Source organism: Bactrocera dorsalis, chromosome 1, assembly GCF_023373825.1.
Source record: "Bactrocera dorsalis isolate Fly_Bdor chromosome 1, ASM2337382v1, whole genome shotgun sequence".
NCBI lineage: Eukaryota > Metazoa > Arthropoda > Insecta > Diptera > Tephritidae > Bactrocera > Bactrocera dorsalis.
The window spans coordinates 60,152,535-60,173,373 of NC_064303.1; the positions used below are offsets into that span (position 1 = coordinate 60,152,535).

Sequence of the window (20,839 nt, forward strand, 5' to 3'; positions counted from 1 at the left end):
GGCCTTTAGGTTGAAATACCCTTTTTAGATGATTTGCAAAACAATTTGCCTTCTCTTCGTCACTTCGATCCCAATTTTCACCCAAGCCTTTATGGACTTTTGGGATTTACAAAAGGAATTTTGCTTGCTTAAATTTGAACACAGCTTCTTTATATACATTTCACTGTTGGAATTTGCGTACAGCAGATTTCAATTGAAACTGAATGGAAGGTATTTTTATTACATCGAGCTTCTTAGTGACTCCAAGCTTCTTCAAATCAATCGTTATGCGGTGGAAATGGAAACTGTATCGGGCCCATAAACTGCACAAATTTTATTGGCGGCTTGAGATACATTTTTGCCTTTATCTTTGTAGTACTGTAAAATATACAGTATTTTCTCCTTATTTTGCTCCAAGTTTGCGACGCTATAACTCACGAACGACTTAGAAGAAACGACAATCAATCAAACACCTGTTAGCGCGTGAAATGGGCTTTCCAAAAAGGTATAGCATGAGCCGACGCGACGAATAAAACTAGAACTACTCGCTTTCAGCGCCAACTAGCGAATATACCGCAAGACTTTTTTGACAACCCAATATCTATATTATTTTCATCAAGAAATCTAATGTTGCAATTTATGTTGGTTAACACTGTTAGCACTCCACATACAAATGTTCAATACGCTCTTTTTTACTTAAAAAAGTTTGCAATATTTGATTTTGTACTTTTATTATCTCTTGAATCATATTTTGCTTTGTAGACATACATAAATTGTGTCATACATTGAGTAAGGTTGAAAATCATACTTCCAACTGTTTCATTTTGGTTGGTTTTGGGGCAATTGCATTTGTGCAGTGTTGGCTTCCACCATGTTTGCATAGCTCCCTTGTGTAGCAATCTCTTTAAGATTTACTGGTTTTGGAATATGGAAAGAGATTTTAATGATTTCGTTAACATATTTAACATTTGATTACGACGGGCTTGAATTCCGACAGACAAATTCGTTATAAGTCTTTATATACAGGACAACCCTTATAGTTTGCAGTGTGATTTCCCCCACAATTACTACAATTTTTATTAAAATCCTTTTTTTTAGTACATTTTGAAATAGGAAGTAAATCACAACGGCTTCGAGTGCAACATGCTTTCGTGTGTTCATACTGCAGACAAAGAAGATACCATCTTCTGTAAGAGTGTACAGCTGCTGGCGTACGCCGTACGCTGGTGTCGCCGGGTAAGATTTTCAGCCTGGCCTTGCGAAATCCGAAGCTGATAGCCACCAAAATTGGTCGACTTGCTTTGTTCGGTTTTTCCTCCTAGATCAGCTGCCACTTATCTATACCAGGTATAAATTTGTTTTGCAGCTTGATGCGCGTCAGGAGTCTTTCGCCTGGCTCCTTAGAGGGGATAGCCAAATGCGAGCACGAGGTCTCTTTGGAATGTCCCTGGCGGGTATAAGCCTCAATTGGAGGTCTTCAAAAGCATTGCTGATTTTGGCAACACTACCCCTCAGGAAATCTAGCGAGGCCTGGTCTGGGCATTTGATGACCCTGTAGCCCCTGAGGGTCTCAGTGGAGTCAAACTCCGGGTGAGGACCCGCAGGATTGTCGAGTACAAAGCTTAGCACCATACTCGACAATCTGACGTCGATCTCCACCCATCTTTCCTGTATTGTGCTCGGAGAGGAGGAATTTCCATCTATGATGGCCTCTTGAAGGCTATTCCTGGCTACATCTCAGAAATGCCCTGCCGTTGTTGTGCTGCGGTGTTGACCTTCACTCCCCCTAGGTTTTTTGGGCAGAGTTTCTTGTATTTCTGTGATAGAGCGATTTATTTTTTGTGAAGTGCTCTCTTCTTTGCTCTTTTCTAGAGGTTCTGAAAAACATATATAAACTTTAAATTTTCTGTTTATTAAAAAAAACAATATAAATTCATATACATATTACTTAAATGATTTGGTAGTTGTAACTTAAATAAGTAATATTTTTCTTTTCTTCTTGTTTACCATATCATTAATTACTTCATCTGGATCTATTTTAATATCCCAGTGCACTGCAATAACAGCAAGTGCACTCAGCCGCTCATTGCCTATCACACTGCGTGGTAAAGTTTTTATTCTTTTTAAGGTTGAAAAAGTTCTTTCAACGGAAGCGGTCGTCACTGGAAGAGTTGCTAAAATTGTAAGCAGGTAGTGAATATTTTTAAAATACGTTGCATCGCAATGTTTCAGTAATTTCAACACTTCTATGGTTGGATCTATTGTTGATAAGCTGGCACATCACAATCGATACTCTGATTTTAATGCTGTCATTAATATTTGCTCCTCGGAGTAAATAGTTAAATTTTTTAATTCTTCGACATTATCAATTGCAGCAAAACCTGGGAGTAGAATTTGAAATGACGAGAGTATATCCTCATTCACTAATAAACGTTCTGTAATGTTATGAATCAGAGCATCAACGCATGGAATAAATATTGTAACTCTGAAGTGGCTTTCAGGGGTTGTGCAAGGTGGATTAGCACGAGTAGTTTGACGCGAAGTGTCAAAAAGTTCTTTAGACATTTGTGATGCTGTTTGGAAAATATCGTTGAAAAAACCATCCGCTGTTTCTCTTATCTGGTGCAGAGTTCTTATTAATTCTTCGGCTCGGTTCATTGCTGTTACAAAATCCATAGATTTTTCGTGGAGTTGCACAGACAGTGGCAGCGTTAAGATGAACAATTGCTCACAGACGAATAGACTAAGCAAAAAATCGCTTTTCTCTACCGCTGCTAAGAAGGCTGATGCTTTAGACGAAATGGACCATGTCTTACTCGAAATTATTTCCAAACTTAGTACAATGAATTTGAAAAGCTCCACAGAGCTTATAATGCTTTCATGCCTTTCTATAAACCTTGTTTCACAAAGGCGAACAAGTCGTCTTTTTTTGCTTTCTAGTGCGTGCTTCTGTATAACGTCCTGGAAAGTTGTGTTTGCATTTGAATGGTTTCTAAATAAATTTTCTATTTCATTGACAATACCAAGGCAGTTCCGTATTGAAGGTAATCACATAGTATTAGAAAGCGCAAGGTTCAATCGGTAACTAGCGCAATGAACATATCGTGCTTTTGGATACAGTTGTCTTATCCTGGTTTGCACTCCACTTAAATGCCCTGACATGTTTGCTGCTCCGTCATGTCCCTGTCCAACCAACTTCGCCATATCAAGATGGAGATCTGTACAACGCTTAAGTATGACTTTTGATAAGTTTTCAGTCACCGTTTAGTGTAGTGTATAAAAATAAAAGTAGAAAAATTTACTAAACTACAACGAAAGCTATTTAACTTATATCTATAAATATTTTTTTTTAACCTGGAGAATTATTCTGTGTTAAAAATATCGGTGGGATACAAATTTGACACACTTTCAAATAAAAATAAACAGTTATAGTTTGCAAATTCATTGCAATAAATTTATTCTTATTTTTTGAAAACTTGTTACTTTTGGTATGTTTACTCGTTTAAAAATGTTTGTATTTATTTACTCCTGTTTTCAAATGTAAAATAGAAAACACACAAAGCCGGAGTACAATAAGTTTATTATTTTTTACCAAATACATAAGTGATAGTTTTCCAAATTTTGTCAAAACAATGTCGAATGCTATTCCACGTTTAAAATATATTATTGTGAATATTTCTTTTAGCGTAATTCAGAGGCTGCATTAATTTAATTTAATTCTTTTGAAATTTTTGTCGGCGGAGGTGCAGCTAGCTCTGCTATGGATGAGAATTCCATACGCTTTTTTAGGGAACCAATTACAGATGACGATTGACCTTCGCTATAAAGACGGCTGAGATCAACAGGTGGTGTATTTGAAGGCCTTCGTTTCGGCATCAAATTGTTACTAGCTTCAACCGAAATCGGAGCAGACGTGTTGGACTGAATACTAGAAACTGCCAAATCTATTGCACTATAATTATACTTCATACTATTGGCAGAGCCGTCTTTTATTGGACTTAGCACTGTAGACGTTGAAGCTTCACGTGAACGAGATATTGTCGCAAGAGTCGATGAGGTTGATTTAGGTGGTTTCATCATCATTGCAGATAGCGAATCTTTCTGTAATTTTAACATAGTAGCAGGCGAAAGAAAAAAATTTTCGTCTTGTTTAATATGTTGCTGCTGAAAAAAGGCATATTCTTGAGCTTTTTCTTGAGAAAAAGCATTAAAAAAACTAGGGGAATCTGCAATTGCAGTCATATTTGTCGAATTCGTACTATTGCACAATTTATTAGAAGATGATAAGTTAGCTGTCGGTGTTGAAGGCGCAAATAGTGAACTCAAGTGAGAAACAGCCTTATTCTGGTGGTAAAAAAATGAATTGTCAGTCTGATTTTGATTTTCACTTTGCTTTTGTTGGATTTGTGAAGAAACGTCTTTGGTCTTCAGTTTGGAATCAAATGAAGGCAGGTCAGTATCGGCTCCAACTGAAAGCAAAGCAGATAATTCATTATGCTGGTTATTTAAGGACTTTCCTGCAACCGCTCCGCAACGAAAATTATTTTCATTTTCAAAAAGTTTTGAATATGTTTGTAAAAGGGAACCATAGTCCGTTTGAACTTGAGATTCTGACTGTTTTTGCTTTTTCGATGAAAGGGACACATTTACCAATGCAGCAGCTGCCACAGCGCCCATTTGTTGTTGTATAAAAGCGCTGAAATCATCTGCTTTTGTCAATTGCATACAAGTTTCATACCCGAGAAATTTCGAAACTTGAGCTAAATTATTGTAGTCAGGAGTCTGCGTTTGATCGGTCTTAGATCCAAGGGTAGTGCCTGTTAAAAAATTTAAATCAGATCCTAAACCAAGTGTGCCGAGTGTAGTTGCACCGAGCGCTTCCGCCTGATGTAAAAGGAGAGCAGCATATTCCGGAGAGCGCATAAGTTCATTCATTTTTAAGGGATCATTTTTTATATTATCCAATTCTTTCATAAGTTTTGTTTTATATAAGCTTGTGTTATTAGATGAGAAGAGTACAGGTGAGGAAAGTCTCGACGGCTCCGCTTTGTTTTTAGTACTTCCAGCAGTTTCTTGATTCTGTGTTCCCAACGATCGTGATACATTGAAGTTTTTTATGTAACCACTTACAACTGTTTCACATGAATTATCTTTTTGTTCTCCACTCTTTTCAGAAATGATTTGATCATTAGTAGAGCTTCGATTATTTTTATCAGCACTATGCTGTTGAAAAATGTTAGTCAGATCATTTTGTATAAAACTAGGAGCTAGCTGATCAGCTAAATGGGCTAAACTTGCGGCGACCAAATCATTCGTTGTAGAATGGTATTCTGTTGATTGTGTTTGAGACTCATTTGGTATCTCGTAATTCGATGTCATGTTTAAAATATTTTGATTTCTAGAATTAAGTAATGTTGTACTGTTAGAATGCTGAGAATACAGTGGTGTTTCTGATTTGGTAGGTGAAGGGGAGCTTAAAACAGGTATTTCTGATTTAACTGGACTTGCGGAGCATGAAGGTACCGTTATTGGACTGTCATGTAAATGTATTTCTGTAAAAGAGACAGTTGGTAAAGCCGATCCGATAGTTGGCAATGGCGACAGCATTTCTGAACTTAAAGTTGTAACCATCGAACTAGTAGATGTTTGGTTAGATGAAACATTAGTACTTTTAGTCGTTAACGATTGTATATTTTTGGATCCTAACTGACTAGAAGACGTCAAAGATGCAAATGTACGAACTGGATTCATGTTTAATCCAGATGGTAAGCAAAGTTGCTCCTGCAGCGACAGAACTTTTATTTCGCTACCCTTTCTATCAAGATCATGTTTTTCTATTTCCACAAATTTTTTATCATATATAAGTTGTTTAATTTCGTGTTGAGGTAAATCAACACTATATTCTACAGAAGAAGAGTGTTTACACTTATTGCCAATATGTGTCATTGTTTTAGGAGGAACAAATTTGCCTTCGTTCCCACAACCTAAAATTTCACAAATCCAGTTCCAAAAGGTAGTATTATCCTGTTCCGCAGGAAGTTTTAAATATAAAGTGTGTTTTAACTTTTCTAAAAATGTAACGTCTTCAATAAAAATGCTGTTAAATTTAATTAATTCATTTCGCGACTTTGCATAATAGGTCGCACATGCTTGCAGTTCAGAATGCACATATGCTGGTGCTTCCTTGTCCAATATGACTGAATATTGCATTAACATCGGACGTCCATATTCCAAAACTTGTTTGGTCTCATTCGGCGGCATAACCCATATTGATTTAATTACTGATTCTAAGCTTGGATTTTCATCATAATATGGAGCTATTAAAATAAATAATTGTACAAAATTTAAGTTTGATAACTATATAGAAAACCTTACAAACTATTGCTGACACACACGGTGTATACGTAGTATCTGATGATCCGCGCATTCGAATTTGGAAGTCTAACTGTGCATCGCAATCTCGCAATGAGGGTTCCGCTTGAAATTTCGGATGGGAATGATACCACCCCACAAGTAGAAGTTGATCACACATTATCATATTTTTTATATGCTTTTCTTCTTGAACCGACTTTTGAATATTTCTGCAAGGATATGTCTTCGTTATGTTCAAAGCTAGAAAAAAGAGAAATGGTCCTTAAAACTGAGATTTCAAGACAAAAGACATTATAATTTAATATGTTATATTATTAATGATGCTTAGTTAAGTTTTGGGTAAACTAATAATAAAATACCTAAACGACTTTTGCAATAACTATAATTTTAAACAAATAAGAAAGGGCTAAGTTCGGGTGTAACTGAACATTTTATGCCCTTGCAAATTGCAAGAATCAAAGCCGTGGAAATACCTTCAGGTACGAACGAAAGAATTCAAGATTTATTATTCAACAAAATTATGTATTACAATCCAAATTGGTATCTATTCTATTTAAGCCTCCGAATATATGTATCAGAGTTCAACTTGCGAACTCGATCAATCCGTGAGATATATTGGGCCTAATCATTGAATCCGCAACGAATTCGATTTCGATACGATACAGATTTTCGATCGAAAATTTTCATGCAATCATTCATTCCGTCGATAAACTGCTTTATCAAAAAACACAAATGTCAAACTACATTATCGACGGTAAATTTGACAAGTTTGAAAAATTAAATTGGCTGGGCTTTTGCTTCGTTTATATAAATATTTGAAATGGATACAATCATGTTACATTTAAGTGATAGCGATAATGAGGATGAAAATTGTATACAAATTCGTCGCGAGCGCAGAAATTTGCGGAATAATTCAAAAGACATATTGGAAATGGATGATTATAAGTGAGTATTTAAGCTAAAAACGACATAGATAACTTTGTTTGCATGCATATACATTTACAGTTTCTTCAAAAATTTTCGCATTATTATTTTTATACATTTATATACATTTTAGAGGAATACGAAAATGTATGTGGAAATGATAAGAGACAAGGTTCTCTTTCTCCGAAAATTGCATAATATTCGTTTGCATTTTAATTCTAACGAAAATTTTAATGAGCCACACCTGGATATATCTGAAAATGAATATTCAAACAATGATGACAATGATTTAAATGATATGCCTACCGACGAAGCAAATAGAATAAGAGAAACTTTTTTAGATATGTTTTAGTATAAGTTCATATATAACTAAATATGTTGAGTTCATTTTTATTAAAACTAAGTTAAAAAACGTAAAAATTCATTAAAATGTAAATATTTTGAATTAATAATAAAAACTTATGGATTATTTAAATGTTCAAGATCCAGTTCTAGAATTTTTTTTTTTGGTTTCCAATTTATCAAAGGCTATTTTTCCATGACAGCATTATGTCGCTTCATTTCTTTCAATTTATCCTTCTCATTTTCACTTAGTTTCCTAAGCCACCTGTTTGTGTCGGACTGTTCTTGGATATAGTCTTTTTGATGTTTAATGAGCGTGGCTAACAATTTAGATACATTTTCCTCCATCTTTTTTTGAATATTTATTTGTTCTGTAAGAAGACCCATTTTGTTTATTTTACTCTTTTTATGTGGGGTACAGAACACATCAGCATCTGCATTAGATTCTATGGTCTGGCCAGGAGTCATATATGACGTTTCAATCAAGTCAATGTCAGGCTGGGAATAAATTGACTCAACCGGTCTTTTGCGGGAAGTACTTGTTGTTGGTATTTCTTCCGGAATATTTTCTTTTGAGCATCCAAAACTTGTAATGCCCTTTAATCCCTCCACTGATGCATTGAGTGATAGAATAACACTCACTTCCTCTTCCAGTGCACTTAAAGAAATTTGGCTGAAGGGCCCACCTCCTGTTCCTGAAATTTGCTTTGCATTTTTGACCATTTTTTTCTTCGTCGCAAACTTGAAATCTGTCCAAACCTATAACTTAGGTAGCTTAATTCCGATAATATACAAATGGTGATTTTTCATACCTTCTTCCATCCAGTTCTGTCCTTGATTGGGGGACCTACTGCGTTTAATTTGTTTGAAATTTCTTCCCAAAAATGATTCAATTCGCCTGGTGCTCTTTGCGAAAATCCTTTCGCTATGTCGGGGTGCAGCTTCATTTCACTTACTAACACTTCAAATTGTTTTTTGTTGGTGTGTTTTTGTCTCTTATCTCTAAAATATCAATTTAAAATATAAATGATTGCGTCATTAGCAATTGTTTTTAAAAATACTTACAAATTATCCATTTTTGTAAGAATTCCGCAACGCACTCACCAACGGATTGATTTCGACACAAATTTTCGATATTGCGGTGTCAATGATTTCGAAATTAGCGACATCTATGTGCGGCGGAAAGCATTTTATCAAGTCGGTAAGTGAGTTCACTTCGATCGAAAATTTTATTTTCGATACGGTTTCAATGATTTCAATGCAAATTTTTTCGATCATATCGAACCATATTTCGATCGAAACGGATTCAATGATTAGGCCCATTAAATAAATTCAGAGAGAATCCTTTTTTATAATAGTAGTCACTTATGTCTAATATATACCTAATAGAAAGATTTTCCAACAAAAAGTTGACTTTATACCTGTTTATAACTCAACAAAGATTTTTGTCTACCTTACCGCTGGTGGAGGGATTTCAAAAAAGGCTTTAGTCGAGCAGAGAATATTTCATTCTGATTTTATTTTTAAATTCGTAAACCTTATATACTATTTTAGAAGTCTAACTTATCTAATTAAATATATATTTACAGCACACCACATGGGGTTGTTTTCAACTATACAATACAATAGATGTGTGTGTGTGTGTGTATATTTTATGTTGCTTGGTTTGGGTTGTTTTCAAGTGCACATGTGCATTTGTAATCAATTGCCCAAACCTAAGTAAATATGTTTATTATAATGGTACTCATTTATTGTAGCAAATATATTGCATTTGTTGCAAACGTCGCGAAATGGCAAAGTCGCAACTCATCTGTTCATTTTTGTATGCAATTTCGTTTGCAACATAATGGCAACTATGCGAGCCAATTCTAAATGGCATCCATGGCAATTTGTGGCATATAAATATCAGCTGATCATTAAAACAGATCAAACAAAGTTCTTATAAAATGGAAAAAGTAAGTATATTTAACTTTTATGTACTATTATTTTTCTCTAACTTTCAATTGTCTGTGACACATGTGTACATGTATTTATAGAAAAAACGTTCGCGCATAAATGGAACTTCTCGTTGGATAGAACGACAAACTAAAGATTTACTCAACATTATCGTAGAAAATGTAAAAGCTAATCCGGAACAGTTCGAGGTAATATGTTTCCTATTTCCAATAAGAGGGTGTTTAACATTTAGTGAACTTACATATGTATTGTAGAAACCAACTGCTCAAAAATACTTTGAACAGCATCAAATGGGATGTTATGCGCACAAAAATGAGGCACCTAAAAACAAGTTTTTCGTCCGCACTGAAATGGAAGGGTCAAACAGGTGCAGGATTGCTAGAAAGTGGAGATGTAAAAAGCGTTGAAGTTTACATTAAAAAAATGTGTCCATTCTATGATGACTTGTACGCAATATTTGGTCATCGTGTAAATGTGCAGCCGCCAGCTATCTATCAATCTACTATGCCAGTGTCATTGTTGGATACTTTTGAAGTAGATGCGTTGATGGAAAGTGATGGCGAAACATTTTCAACAAGTTTACCTGAAAGTCCGTCCGACTGTGGTGCTTCCTTCTACATCAGAGAGTGTAGCAAGTCCGTCCGCCCTGTCCATCGCAACAAGTGCTTGTACGCAAAATACCACTACACCAAAAAGAAATTTGAAAAGGCCTCAAAACTCAAACCCATTTGCATTATTATTTGAAATTCAATCAAAAAAGCTGGAATTAGAATCACAAAAACTAGAATTCGAAAAGGAAAAAGAGCAAAACAAATTCATTTTAAAGAAGCTACAACTGGAGAAGGAGGAAAGGATCGAAATGGAGAAAATAAGATTGGAGCACGAAATATTGTCAATTGTTGATACGTCAAACAAGAAAATGCTTGATGAAGGTTATGATCCGCAAAAGAAAGCGTACTCTAAATTTTTCGTTTTTCTTCGGAACCACGATCAAAAGTTTGGTTTAAATGCCAAAATATTTATTTTTTAATTTTTTTTCTAAATGCTCTAATGTGCATATAGAACTTGAATTTATTCCAATAAATAAGCTTTAATTGTTAGTACAAATTCTGTTATTCATTGTTTGCATAACTTAACAATTCATAGATGGTTCGGCGTACCGCTTCCCCTTCATTAGTTCGAGCAGTAGGTAATGACTCTAAAACATCGTGCTCAGATTCCTCAAGCTCGTAATCGAAATAATCCATTTATTTACTCTATTCATGCCTTTTTCATCCTTGATTTGAAGTCTCAACGTTTTCAAGCTGCCAAACCTTCCCTCCAACATGTCATAACAATGTTCAATTCTAATCCCATAACGACTGAATATTTTGTTAAAGAAAGTTCGCTGACCCTGTGTTAGTTCTCTAGAGTTTTCTCTAAATGGTGTTATAACAGTTCGTGACAATTTATAGGCACTGTCACCTGCGATCCATTCAGCTCCTCCAAAAAACACATCGGCGTCATTCGACAATTCGCAGTTACTAAAAATACGTGCATCATGTACGCTACCTGGATAGCCTAACACTAAATGTCTTATTTGAAGCGAATGGTCACAAACGGCTTGAACTTTAACTGAGTATTGGTGCTTTCGTGAAAAGTAAGCTTTTGGGTCTTGTGAAGGTTTTTCCGCCAAAGGAATTTCAGTACCATCGACGTATCCCACGCAGTTTGGCAATTCACCCCAGGTTTCTGACACGAGCTTTTTACGTTCATCGCTATTTGGCCAAAACAGATACTGATCTTTATGCTTTAACAGTGTTTAAAAATTCTGTCAGTAAAATTCTAATATAAAGAAAAAGATAAACATTAATCTAACAAAACAATGACAAACACTAACCTGAATGATACCACCATCACTAACTCCAAACAAGCCAGCAATCTTAGACAGAGTAGCGCCTTCACCGTTTGAGCCTAAGCGATATAATACGATTGCTAATTGTGTTTTGAGAGGGAATTGTTTGCAAGAACGTATTTGGTTGAACGACGCATCGTCCTTTATTAAATTTTAAATAAAGTCGAAGGTTTTCCAGTTTACGCGTGTAATCTTCTTGAATCTAGCTCATCAAGTTCCCATAACACGTCGTTTAAGAATTCCTTCCACTTAGGCACACTATTTTGAATAAGCGACACACTGTATCTGCATTCTTCGCCCAGGGCCAAAACAATCAGCAGTTCCTCCAATATGTAATCTTCTTTTATTGTCTTCTCTTCTACCAAAAAACAGAATTTTACTCATTTGAAGCAAAATACAAATTAAATATATACCTTCGTCCTCACAAAAATTGTCGACAATCATTAAATCATTTAATGCAGCTACTTCTAATAATTTAAGAAGTTTTTGTTTTTCGCTCACTCTCGGCATTTTAAAATATTCACTTTGAACAAATAAACAGCTGACTTGTACGAGTTTTGCTATCATGTGCATACATGCGAAATTATATGAGTACCATTTATGTATTTCTTGAGTGCATGCGTATCACATATTAATGCATACGTGCCTCATATATGTTTGTATGCTGCATACCAATGCATATATTTTTATGTGTTCATTTATGTATTTTTTTGTACGTATGTTCAATATATTTGAACATATGTAGATATCTAATAGTAGTGGACTGTATGATATTACAATAGCTAGAATATTTATTATCTTATTTAAAGAATATAAAAATGTCTAAATATGAGTATATTAATGTATACCGCCTTTTTGAAGGAATGAACATGTTCAATTTTGAGCAATAACACATACATATATCCGTCAATATGTGAGTCGATTTAATGAAAATGAGAGGGAGTAATTGCTCGGGTGAAAACTAATTCACTAACTTTACTCCATATATTTTGGTGATATTATGTGAGGTATCTTAACGAAATTCAGAGAACATCTGTTTTCTGTTAATAATATATGATGATGTAAAAGAGGATGTAGTCATGTGTAAAGGTTCACACAAGTGAGGAAAGTTTTCTCACCGCCATTCATTTGGTAGTGCCCAGAAACGATTCTTTTACACATGGCTCAAGCAGCTCACGACTTCCGGTCCTAGAAAAAGTCTCCTTTGGATAAGCGAAGAACATCATTTTGAAAGTAAGGTAAAGTGAGAAAGCGAACCACATCAGCGCAGGGTTGTGCGAACAAACACAAACACCCCAAATGAAAAGCAATAAACAGCCTAGTCTCCAGTGTTTTAGATGCGCGTGCACTCCGAGGTCCTAACGTCGACTCGGACCACTATCTAGTTGGAGGTAAGATACGCACCCGTCTCTTTGCAGCAAGAAACGCACGTTAACAAATACAAAGAAGATTCGATGTTAAGAAGCTGCATTCACAACAGACAGCTGAACGGCTTTCTACTCGACTTGCACTCCTGTTCTCTGAGAGCACTCATCAGCAACTCGTTATAAGAGAACTGTGGGACGACATTTCAAACTCCTTACGTTCATCTGCAAAACGAAACCATTGGTTTTCGGAAAATGCAAAAGAACAGCTGTTACGACGATGTGTGTCGAAGAAAAAACTGACATAGCAAAAATCGGCCATTTTTGAGCACTGTTGCCTACTCAAATTTGGTAAATTCAGCTAAATGAACGAAATTCTTGCGCATTACAAATTCACATTAACATGGGTCAAATGCGAAGTAAATGTAAATTAAGCCCGCTAATGGAAATTAGCGCTGTCGTCTGTCAGGGCTATAATACTCGAAAATTATACGAAAAGATGCTGCGACTAACAGAAGGTTTCAAGATCGGAACATACTCTTGTAATATCCCCAGATGTGGTTTAGAGACGGATGTCCAGAGATTACTAAAATTATGGAGGGAACACTTCTCCAGCCTGCTGAATGGCAGTGAAAGCATAATACCAGGAGATGGCGGATATGGCGGCGAAGGACTGAAAAGCTTGCATCAGCTTCTTTGTTGAATATGGTCGGAAGAAAGCATGCCTGGGGATTCGCATTTAAGTGTGCTCTGCCCAATCCACAAAAAGGGAGCTCCCACAATCTGCGCCAACTACCGTGAGATAAGCCTCCTAAACATCGCATATAAGGTTCTATAGAGATTATTTTGTGAAAGATTAAAGCCCACCGTCAACAAACTGATTGGACTTTTATCAGTGTGACTTTAAGCCTGGAAAATCAACAACTAATCAGATATTTACCATGCGCCAAATCTTGGAAAAGAGCCGTAAAAAGAGAACCGACACACACCACCCCTTCGTGGGTTTCAAAACTGCTTTTGACAGCACGAAAAAGAACTGCTTTATGTCGCGATGTTTGAATTTTGTATCCCCGCAAAACTAATACGGCTGTGTAAACTAACGTTGAGCAATACGAAAAGCTCCGTCAAGATCGGGAAGGACCTCTTTGATCCGTTCGATGCCAAACGAAGAAGGCGACTCACTTTCAAGTGATTTCTTCAACCTACTCTGGGAGGAAATGATTCGAGCTGAAGAACTTAATCGATCAGGTACAATCTTCCATAAGAATGTACACTTGCTGGCGTACGGCGATGATATTGATATCATTAGCCTCAACATCCGCGCCGTTAGTTCTGCTCCTTTTTCAATGGATATGGAAGCAAAGCAGATGGGTCTGGTAGTGAACGAGGGCAAGATGGTTATCAAACAAACAGTCATTGCACTCGCGACATGACTCTCACGTCACTTTTGACAGTCCTAACTTTGAAGCCGTAGATAATTTTGTCTATCTAATCTGATAATGCTTCCAGTCAACACCACCAACTTTGTCAGCCTCGAAATCCAACGCAGAATAACTCTTACCAACAGGTGCTACTTCGGACTGAGTTTTCAATTGAGATGTAAAGTCCACTCTCGACGAATAAAAACTAAACTCTATAAGTCACTCATTATTCCCGTTTTGCTATATGGCATGGGCGATGACTGTATCTGATGAGTCGACGTTACGATTTTTGCGAGAAAAAGGTTCTGTGGAAGATTTTTAGTCCTTCGAGAATTTGCCACGGCGGATACCGCATTCGATGGAACGATGAGCTGTATGAGATATACGATGACATCGGCTGCCCTAGCTGGCCGCCGCAGTAACCACCGGGGGAATCAGAGGAAGACCTTCACTCCGTTGGAAAGGTCAGGTGGAGAAGAACCTGGCTTCCCTCTGCGAATGGTAGGCACCTTGCCGTGGTGCAGGAGCTTAACTGCAATGCATTTTCGGCATCTTCCAACCTTTATGAGTGATCCTGCTCGGCATCTATCATGGAGAGTTTAAGCTCTCCTTTAGTAACGTAACCCGACAGCTGACCCCGTTGAACCAAGGATCGTAAAAAAAGTTATGCGACAAATCCGAACAAGCAGCTCACCTGCCCTTGGTGCTTGGAGAGTTTAAGCTCTCCTTTAGTAACGTAACCCGACAGCTGACCCCGTTGAACCAAGGATCGTAAAAAAAGTTATGCGAAAAATCCGAACAAACAGCTCACCTGCCCTTGGTGCCTGCGGCACCTCCGGGAGGGGAAGAATCCTGAGGTGTCAGAGTTTCTGGCCAGGAACAGAGTCAGGGAAAGCAGTGTATGCGTTAACGCAACCCCGACCGCCAGGCGAGGTAGCGGAAATGCAGCGCATTCGACCACCTAAGCAACCGCTAAGCAGGTAAATCACGCCGCAGAAGCCCTCCATATCTAAAAGGCAACAGCGCGAGGGCAGCCTGAGTAAAACTCTTCGCACCGGATCCCCCCAGGTGGAGGAGAGACGGCGCTGATACGCAGATCCTGTAAAAGGCATATATATGGCTGTACTGCCTCTTAACTACCCGGCGGAGACGTTGGAGTCGGAGGAGCTTACCGTGCTGCAGGACCTTGTCATGGAAGAGGTATTCAAAGGCAGTGAATACGTAGCGTCCTTCCTTGGGGCCGATTTTAAAGGGGCCCTGTTGCAGGTGGACTGCAAGGACTGGACGTTCGCTAGCTGGCTACGGGAAATATCCCCAAGTTGGAAGGCTGGAAGAGCCACGTCCTCTGCGCAAAAAGAACGGTGTTTCTCTCTAGATGCGCAGACAAGCCATACAAGTTTGCTCTAGTTCTCTAAAAGTTTGATCAAAAATAAGAACATGGGCCTCAGCATCTCGGCCTGGCGGGCAGTCAGCGGCAAGGTTGAAAATAATGGTTGGAGACTAAACTTGTGTATTGACGACGAGTCGTACAAGTATGTCCGAGGAGAAAGTTTCCGCCTATACAATAGGTTCAGCACGGCCACACAAGCCTACAAAGACCACTGGGAGCAAGGAATCGGAGAAGATACTGGTGGATGAGGTTGTCACTCAACCCATCAATAGTACGGCAGAACAGGATGCGACTGTTGCGACTTCGAATGTCTCCGACAAGAGGACTTGCGCTCAAGCAGGCGAGCTACTCTCCACCCAGGAACTTCTCGAAGGACTATGGATGGCAGTGCGGATGACGGCGAGGATGAGGACCGGCTTCTCATCGAACCGATCCTTTAGTGGCCGTCAACCTGGAAGTCGCCCGAATTATCCTGCACCACGCGGCGGCAGCCTCGGCTGTCATAGCGAGGAGGTTCACATCGAATAAACAGGGCATCCTACTGATCCAAGATCCGTGGGTCTACAGAGGCCTCAAGACGGTTTTCAACAAGATAATCTTGGATCTCACTAACGAGAGGCTGAAAACTTCTGTAGTCGTCAGGAAAAACATTGACTTCTTTTGTATTTCAGAGTTCCTGACATAGAATCTAGTGGCGGGGCAAGCCAGCGACTATGAAGGCACAGACTTCGTCTTGGCATCAGCCTATTTCCAAGGAGAGGCATCCGCAGCACCCCCAGAGGCTGAGGATAGACTGGTGAGGTACTGCAGGAGACACAGGCTGCCCCTAAAACGTGTATACGATGCGAACGTTCATAACACGGAATGGGGCAGTACGGACTGCAACACACGAGTTGGGCCTCTTTTAGAATATAAAATAAGTTGCAACTTAGCTATAGAGAATTTGGGGTGTGAGTCCACTTTCGTCACAATAAGCAGGATAGAGGCGCTAGGATCTGCTAAGTAAAAATTTGAGCGGGAAAGAGCAGACTGATAATAGTGATACGGGTCCAGGACTGGAGAGCAGGTTGTCTGCGATAAACGAGTCCATAATAGATGCGTATCACTGCAACTGCCCCCTAAAAGTGACCACAAACAGGTCAAAAAAACTCTCAGACCTCAGGAAAAAGGTAGTCGAACATAACCCATCTCGCTCAGATTGGATAATCGCAAGACAATTATTTACTGCGGATTCGATCTAAAGAGCAATGGCTTTGTCCGAGAAAATCCAGTCTCAGGGAGTGGACGGCATTTTTTGAAGCGCTTTTACAACTACTGCCATACCTTGTTCGGCTGATGAGGGATAGCCTCGCAGTGGCATACATCCCTGAAATATGGTGGACAGCGAAAGTGATCTTTATACCCTCAGCAGGAAGGACGGACTACTCACCGGCAAAATCTTTCAGGCCAATTAGTCTAACTTCCTTCCTACTAAAAAGTATGAAAAGATCGTACATCATGAACTAAAGTTGAAGGAGGTGAAAATTGCACCCCTTCATGCTGCTCAGCATGCATACAGAGCGAGCAGATCGACCAATAGTGCTCTGTACCAGATAACCTCGAAGATAGAGAGTTCGCTGGAGAATTGCCGAAACCACAGTAGGAAATACAAGGATTCGTCTTGGCACAACAAGAGGCTGCCCACAGGGGGGCGTGCTATCCCCCCTGCTATAGTCTTGTCGTGAACTATCTTCTAGCATTGCTAACTGAGAATGGGATCCGCTGCCAAGGGTACGCAGACGACATTGTAATTATAGCCAGAGGTAAATTCGAGGACACTGCAACCTACTACAAAGATGTTTAAACCTGGCAAAAGAGTGGTGTAGTGGGATTGAGCATCAACCCTTCCAACCACCGTCCCGTTCACGAGACGTAGGTCCCTACCCTGTCGCAGGAACCTTACACTTTGGTGGCAGAGAGATAGAGATAACCAACATAGTCAAATGTCTTGGTCTGGCGCTGGATTCCACTTTGCTAACCTTGGACAAGGCGACAAAAGCACCAATGTGCAATCGGCCAGCGGGAAAATTCTGGGGCTGCAAGCCAAGAATTGTTAGATGGTTGTATACCGGTAATCACGTATGAGGCGGTGGCCCAGGCCTCAAAAGCATCGCAGACTTCGGTAGGGCTTCAACCATCGGAGTTGCAACGGCTAGCTTGTGTCTCCAAGTCGAGTGCACTTATTCGACGGCAGCACTTGAAGTCATGCTTGAACTCACAATGCTTCATTTAGTGATCGGTCGGGTAGCAAAGCACACACTTCTGCAAATGACGGCATAGGGGTGTGGCAAAGGTAGGGTAATCTCGTCCCAGAGGATGAAAGAGATAAGTGGCACTATACCCAAGGGACAGCATTACCAAAAGGGTTAACTTCAAGAAGAAGCTCAAAGTTACGCTTAGCAGCAAGGAAGAGTGGAACGATTTTACTCTCGAGCTGCTGCTGAGGAATAGTACGATCAAGTGGTACACTGACGGCTCGAAAACGTCGGAGGGAATCAGTGCAGGGATCGCAGGTCCATGCACTAAGCTCTCCATACCTATGAAAAGTTTTCCTAGCATTTTTCAGGTAGAAGTCTTTGCCATAAGTCGGTGCATAAACGGAGGATTAAGGCCCTTGGATCCATGTTTCCGAATAGGGATCGCATCGCTTCACTAGCACCCAGCAGAATATTGGACTTTATCAATATGTTGGGGCTATGTGAGTCTTTGTGATTTTGGAGAGGGCACAAGAGTCCTAAGGTCGCGGTGCAATCCTCGTGTAATATTCTAATCCAATTGGCGCCACCTTATGAAAAAAAGAAACAACTGGCGAGCTGTTGCTAACTCGGCTATAATTACATTATTTTAAAAAATACAGAAAAATCCGAGGTGTCGAGAATTACGTAGAAACATTACCTTTGGGAAGTTGTGCGTAGAAAACATTACTTTTGAGGGGCAATACTCATTTAACTATGATGCTAAATGAAAAAGATACGGAAAAAGAAATGTAGATGGAGACTCAATGGTAGTTTATGACAAAACGACAACTAGATGCAACCAAAAACCACGCAGGCTTGAAGAAGCTAAGAGAGTGTGAGTGACAAGTGCAGAAGAAACGGAGAAAGCAGAAGAACTAAAATAATCTTGGAGAGAAAACAAATAAGAAAAATAAGGCGGAAAATACAAGAATAGCAGACAAAATTGAGGAAGTTAACGTAAACAACTCGGTATGGTGGAAACAACTATTATAGATTTTTGGACAAAGATTTTAGACAAGAAAATACTTTTTATTCCTCGGAAGAGTCCTCACTTCAGCCATGTCCGTCTGTCTGTCCGTTTTTCTGTCGGTATTACGAACTAGTCCCTCAGTTTTTTGAAAATAACGTCTTGAAATTTTGCAAACGTCATTTTCTCTTCAAGAACCTGCTCATTTGTCGGAACTGCCGATATCGGACCACTATAACATTTAGCTGCCTTGTATAGTAATGGTAACGATCGGAATCAAGTTCTTGTATGGAAAACTTTCCCATTTGACAATGTATCGTCCCAAAAGTTGGCACAGGTTATTTTCCAAGATAATAATGTAAGACACGAAGAAATTGTTCAGATCGGCTTACTATAGCATAAAGCTACTATACAAACTGAACGATCGAAATCTGGTTCTGGTATGGAAATCGTTTACATTTGACAAGATATAGTCACGAAATTTGATATAGACTATTTTCTAATGCAACAGCTCACTACAGCATAAAGCTGCCATACAAACCAAACGATCGGAATCAAGGGCTTGTATGGAAAACTTTCGCATTTGACGTGGTATCTGGTCCCCGAAAAAACTGTTCAGATCGGATTTCTATCGCGTATAGCTTCCATACAAACTGAACACATAGCTACTAAAAGAAATGCACCTGTGAAGGGTATTTCTTTCTTTTTTAAAGTAATAAAATTTTCAAATGATTCTTACATGAATTATGAGCCGTACGAGGGCTGTCCGATAAATAACCGACCTCAACGTGAAGCTAGTGGCACATCTGAAAAAAAAATACTTCAAATTGTGCATATAATAATAGCTACTCGCCAAAATTTCAGAAATTTATCTTGCGCAATTATCTGTTGACAGCCGTTTTTGTGAGTCTATTTCGGTGATTTCCCCAAAATGGAAAAAAATTGAATATCGAGCTGAAATTAAATTTTTATTTTTGAAAGGCAATACGCCTTCACAAATCAAAGATGAGTTGGACTCTGTGTATGGTGACTCTGCACCATCGTTTACCACCGTAAAATTTTGGGCAGCTGAATTTAAACGTGGTCGCAGGAGCTTGGAAGATGATGAACGTCCTGGGCGTCCAAAAACTGTAACCACTAACGATAACATCGCTAAAGTTCATCAGTTGGTACTAGACGACCGCCGGATTAAAGTTAGGGAAATAGCTGAGATTATGAAAATATCAAAAGAAACTGTTTGTCACATATTAAACCAAGATTTGGGCATGAGAAAGCTGTCCGCGCGTTGGGTGCCGCGTTTGCTTACGCTAGACCACAAACGTGCGCGCATGAACATTTCAGCGCTCTGTTGGCTAAGTTTAGAGGCAATAAGACCGAGTTTTGGTGCCGATTGATAACTGTAGACGAAACTTGGATTCATCATTATACGCCCGAAACAAAAATCCAATCTAAACAGTGGATTGAAAAGGGGGAACCTATCCCAAAAAAACCTAAAGCTGTGTATTCGGCTGGGAAAGTGATGGCGAATGTTTTTTGGGACAGCCCTGGAATTATTTTTATCGACTATCTTGAAAAAGGAAAAACTATAACAGGAGCATACTACGCATCATTATTGGACAAGCTAAAGGAAGAAATTTCGAAAAATCGGCCACATTTGCAAAAAAAGAAAGTCTTGTTCCACCAAGACAACGCACCATCTCACACCTCAACAGTCGCCATGGCGAAAATCTACGAATTGCGGTTCGAACTGCTTGACCATCCACCTTATTCACCGGATCTAGCACCAAGCGACTTTTTTTTGTTTCCTCAACTTAAAACTGCGCTCGGCGGCTAGAGATTTTCGTCAAATGAGGAGGCAATCTCTTTCGTGAACTTGTATTTTGCAGACAAAGCCGCCAAGTACTTTTGGAAGGGTTGCAGAGATGGGAGCATCGCTGGGAGAAGTATGTGGAGT

General features: G+C 38.9%; 2 protein-coding genes across 7 annotated transcripts in view; both read right to left on the bottom strand.

The window, feature by feature from the left end:
* Positions 1–3,405: 3,405 nt before the first annotated feature.
* LOC105226825 (MPN domain-containing protein CG4751) overlaps positions 3,406–20,839 on the bottom strand; it is a 214,980-nt gene continuing 197,546 nt past the window's right edge. For all 6 annotated transcript variants that reach the window (XM_049462383.1, XM_049462384.1, XM_049462385.1 and 3 more), the window contains 2 exons: positions 6,355–6,591; positions 3,406–6,296 (listed from right to left, as the gene is read on the bottom strand). In XM_049462383.1, coding sequence (XP_049318340.1) covers positions 3,688–6,296; positions 6,355–6,591 — 2,846 coding nt within the window. In that variant the 3' untranslated portion in view covers positions 3,406–3,687. The remainder of the gene's footprint in view (positions 6,297–6,354; positions 6,592–20,839) is intronic.
* On the bottom strand, positions 6,613–10,398 carry LOC125775483 (uncharacterized). Its single transcript, XM_049446139.1, has 3 exons — positions 8,683–10,398; positions 8,430–8,619; positions 6,613–8,376 (listed from the first exon to the last, which is right to left on the bottom strand). Exons 1-3 carry the CDS (start codon positions 8,691–8,693, stop codon positions 7,804–7,806), a joined length of 774 nt encoding a protein of 257 aa, XP_049302096.1. The 5' UTR covers positions 8,694–10,398; the 3' UTR covers positions 6,613–7,803.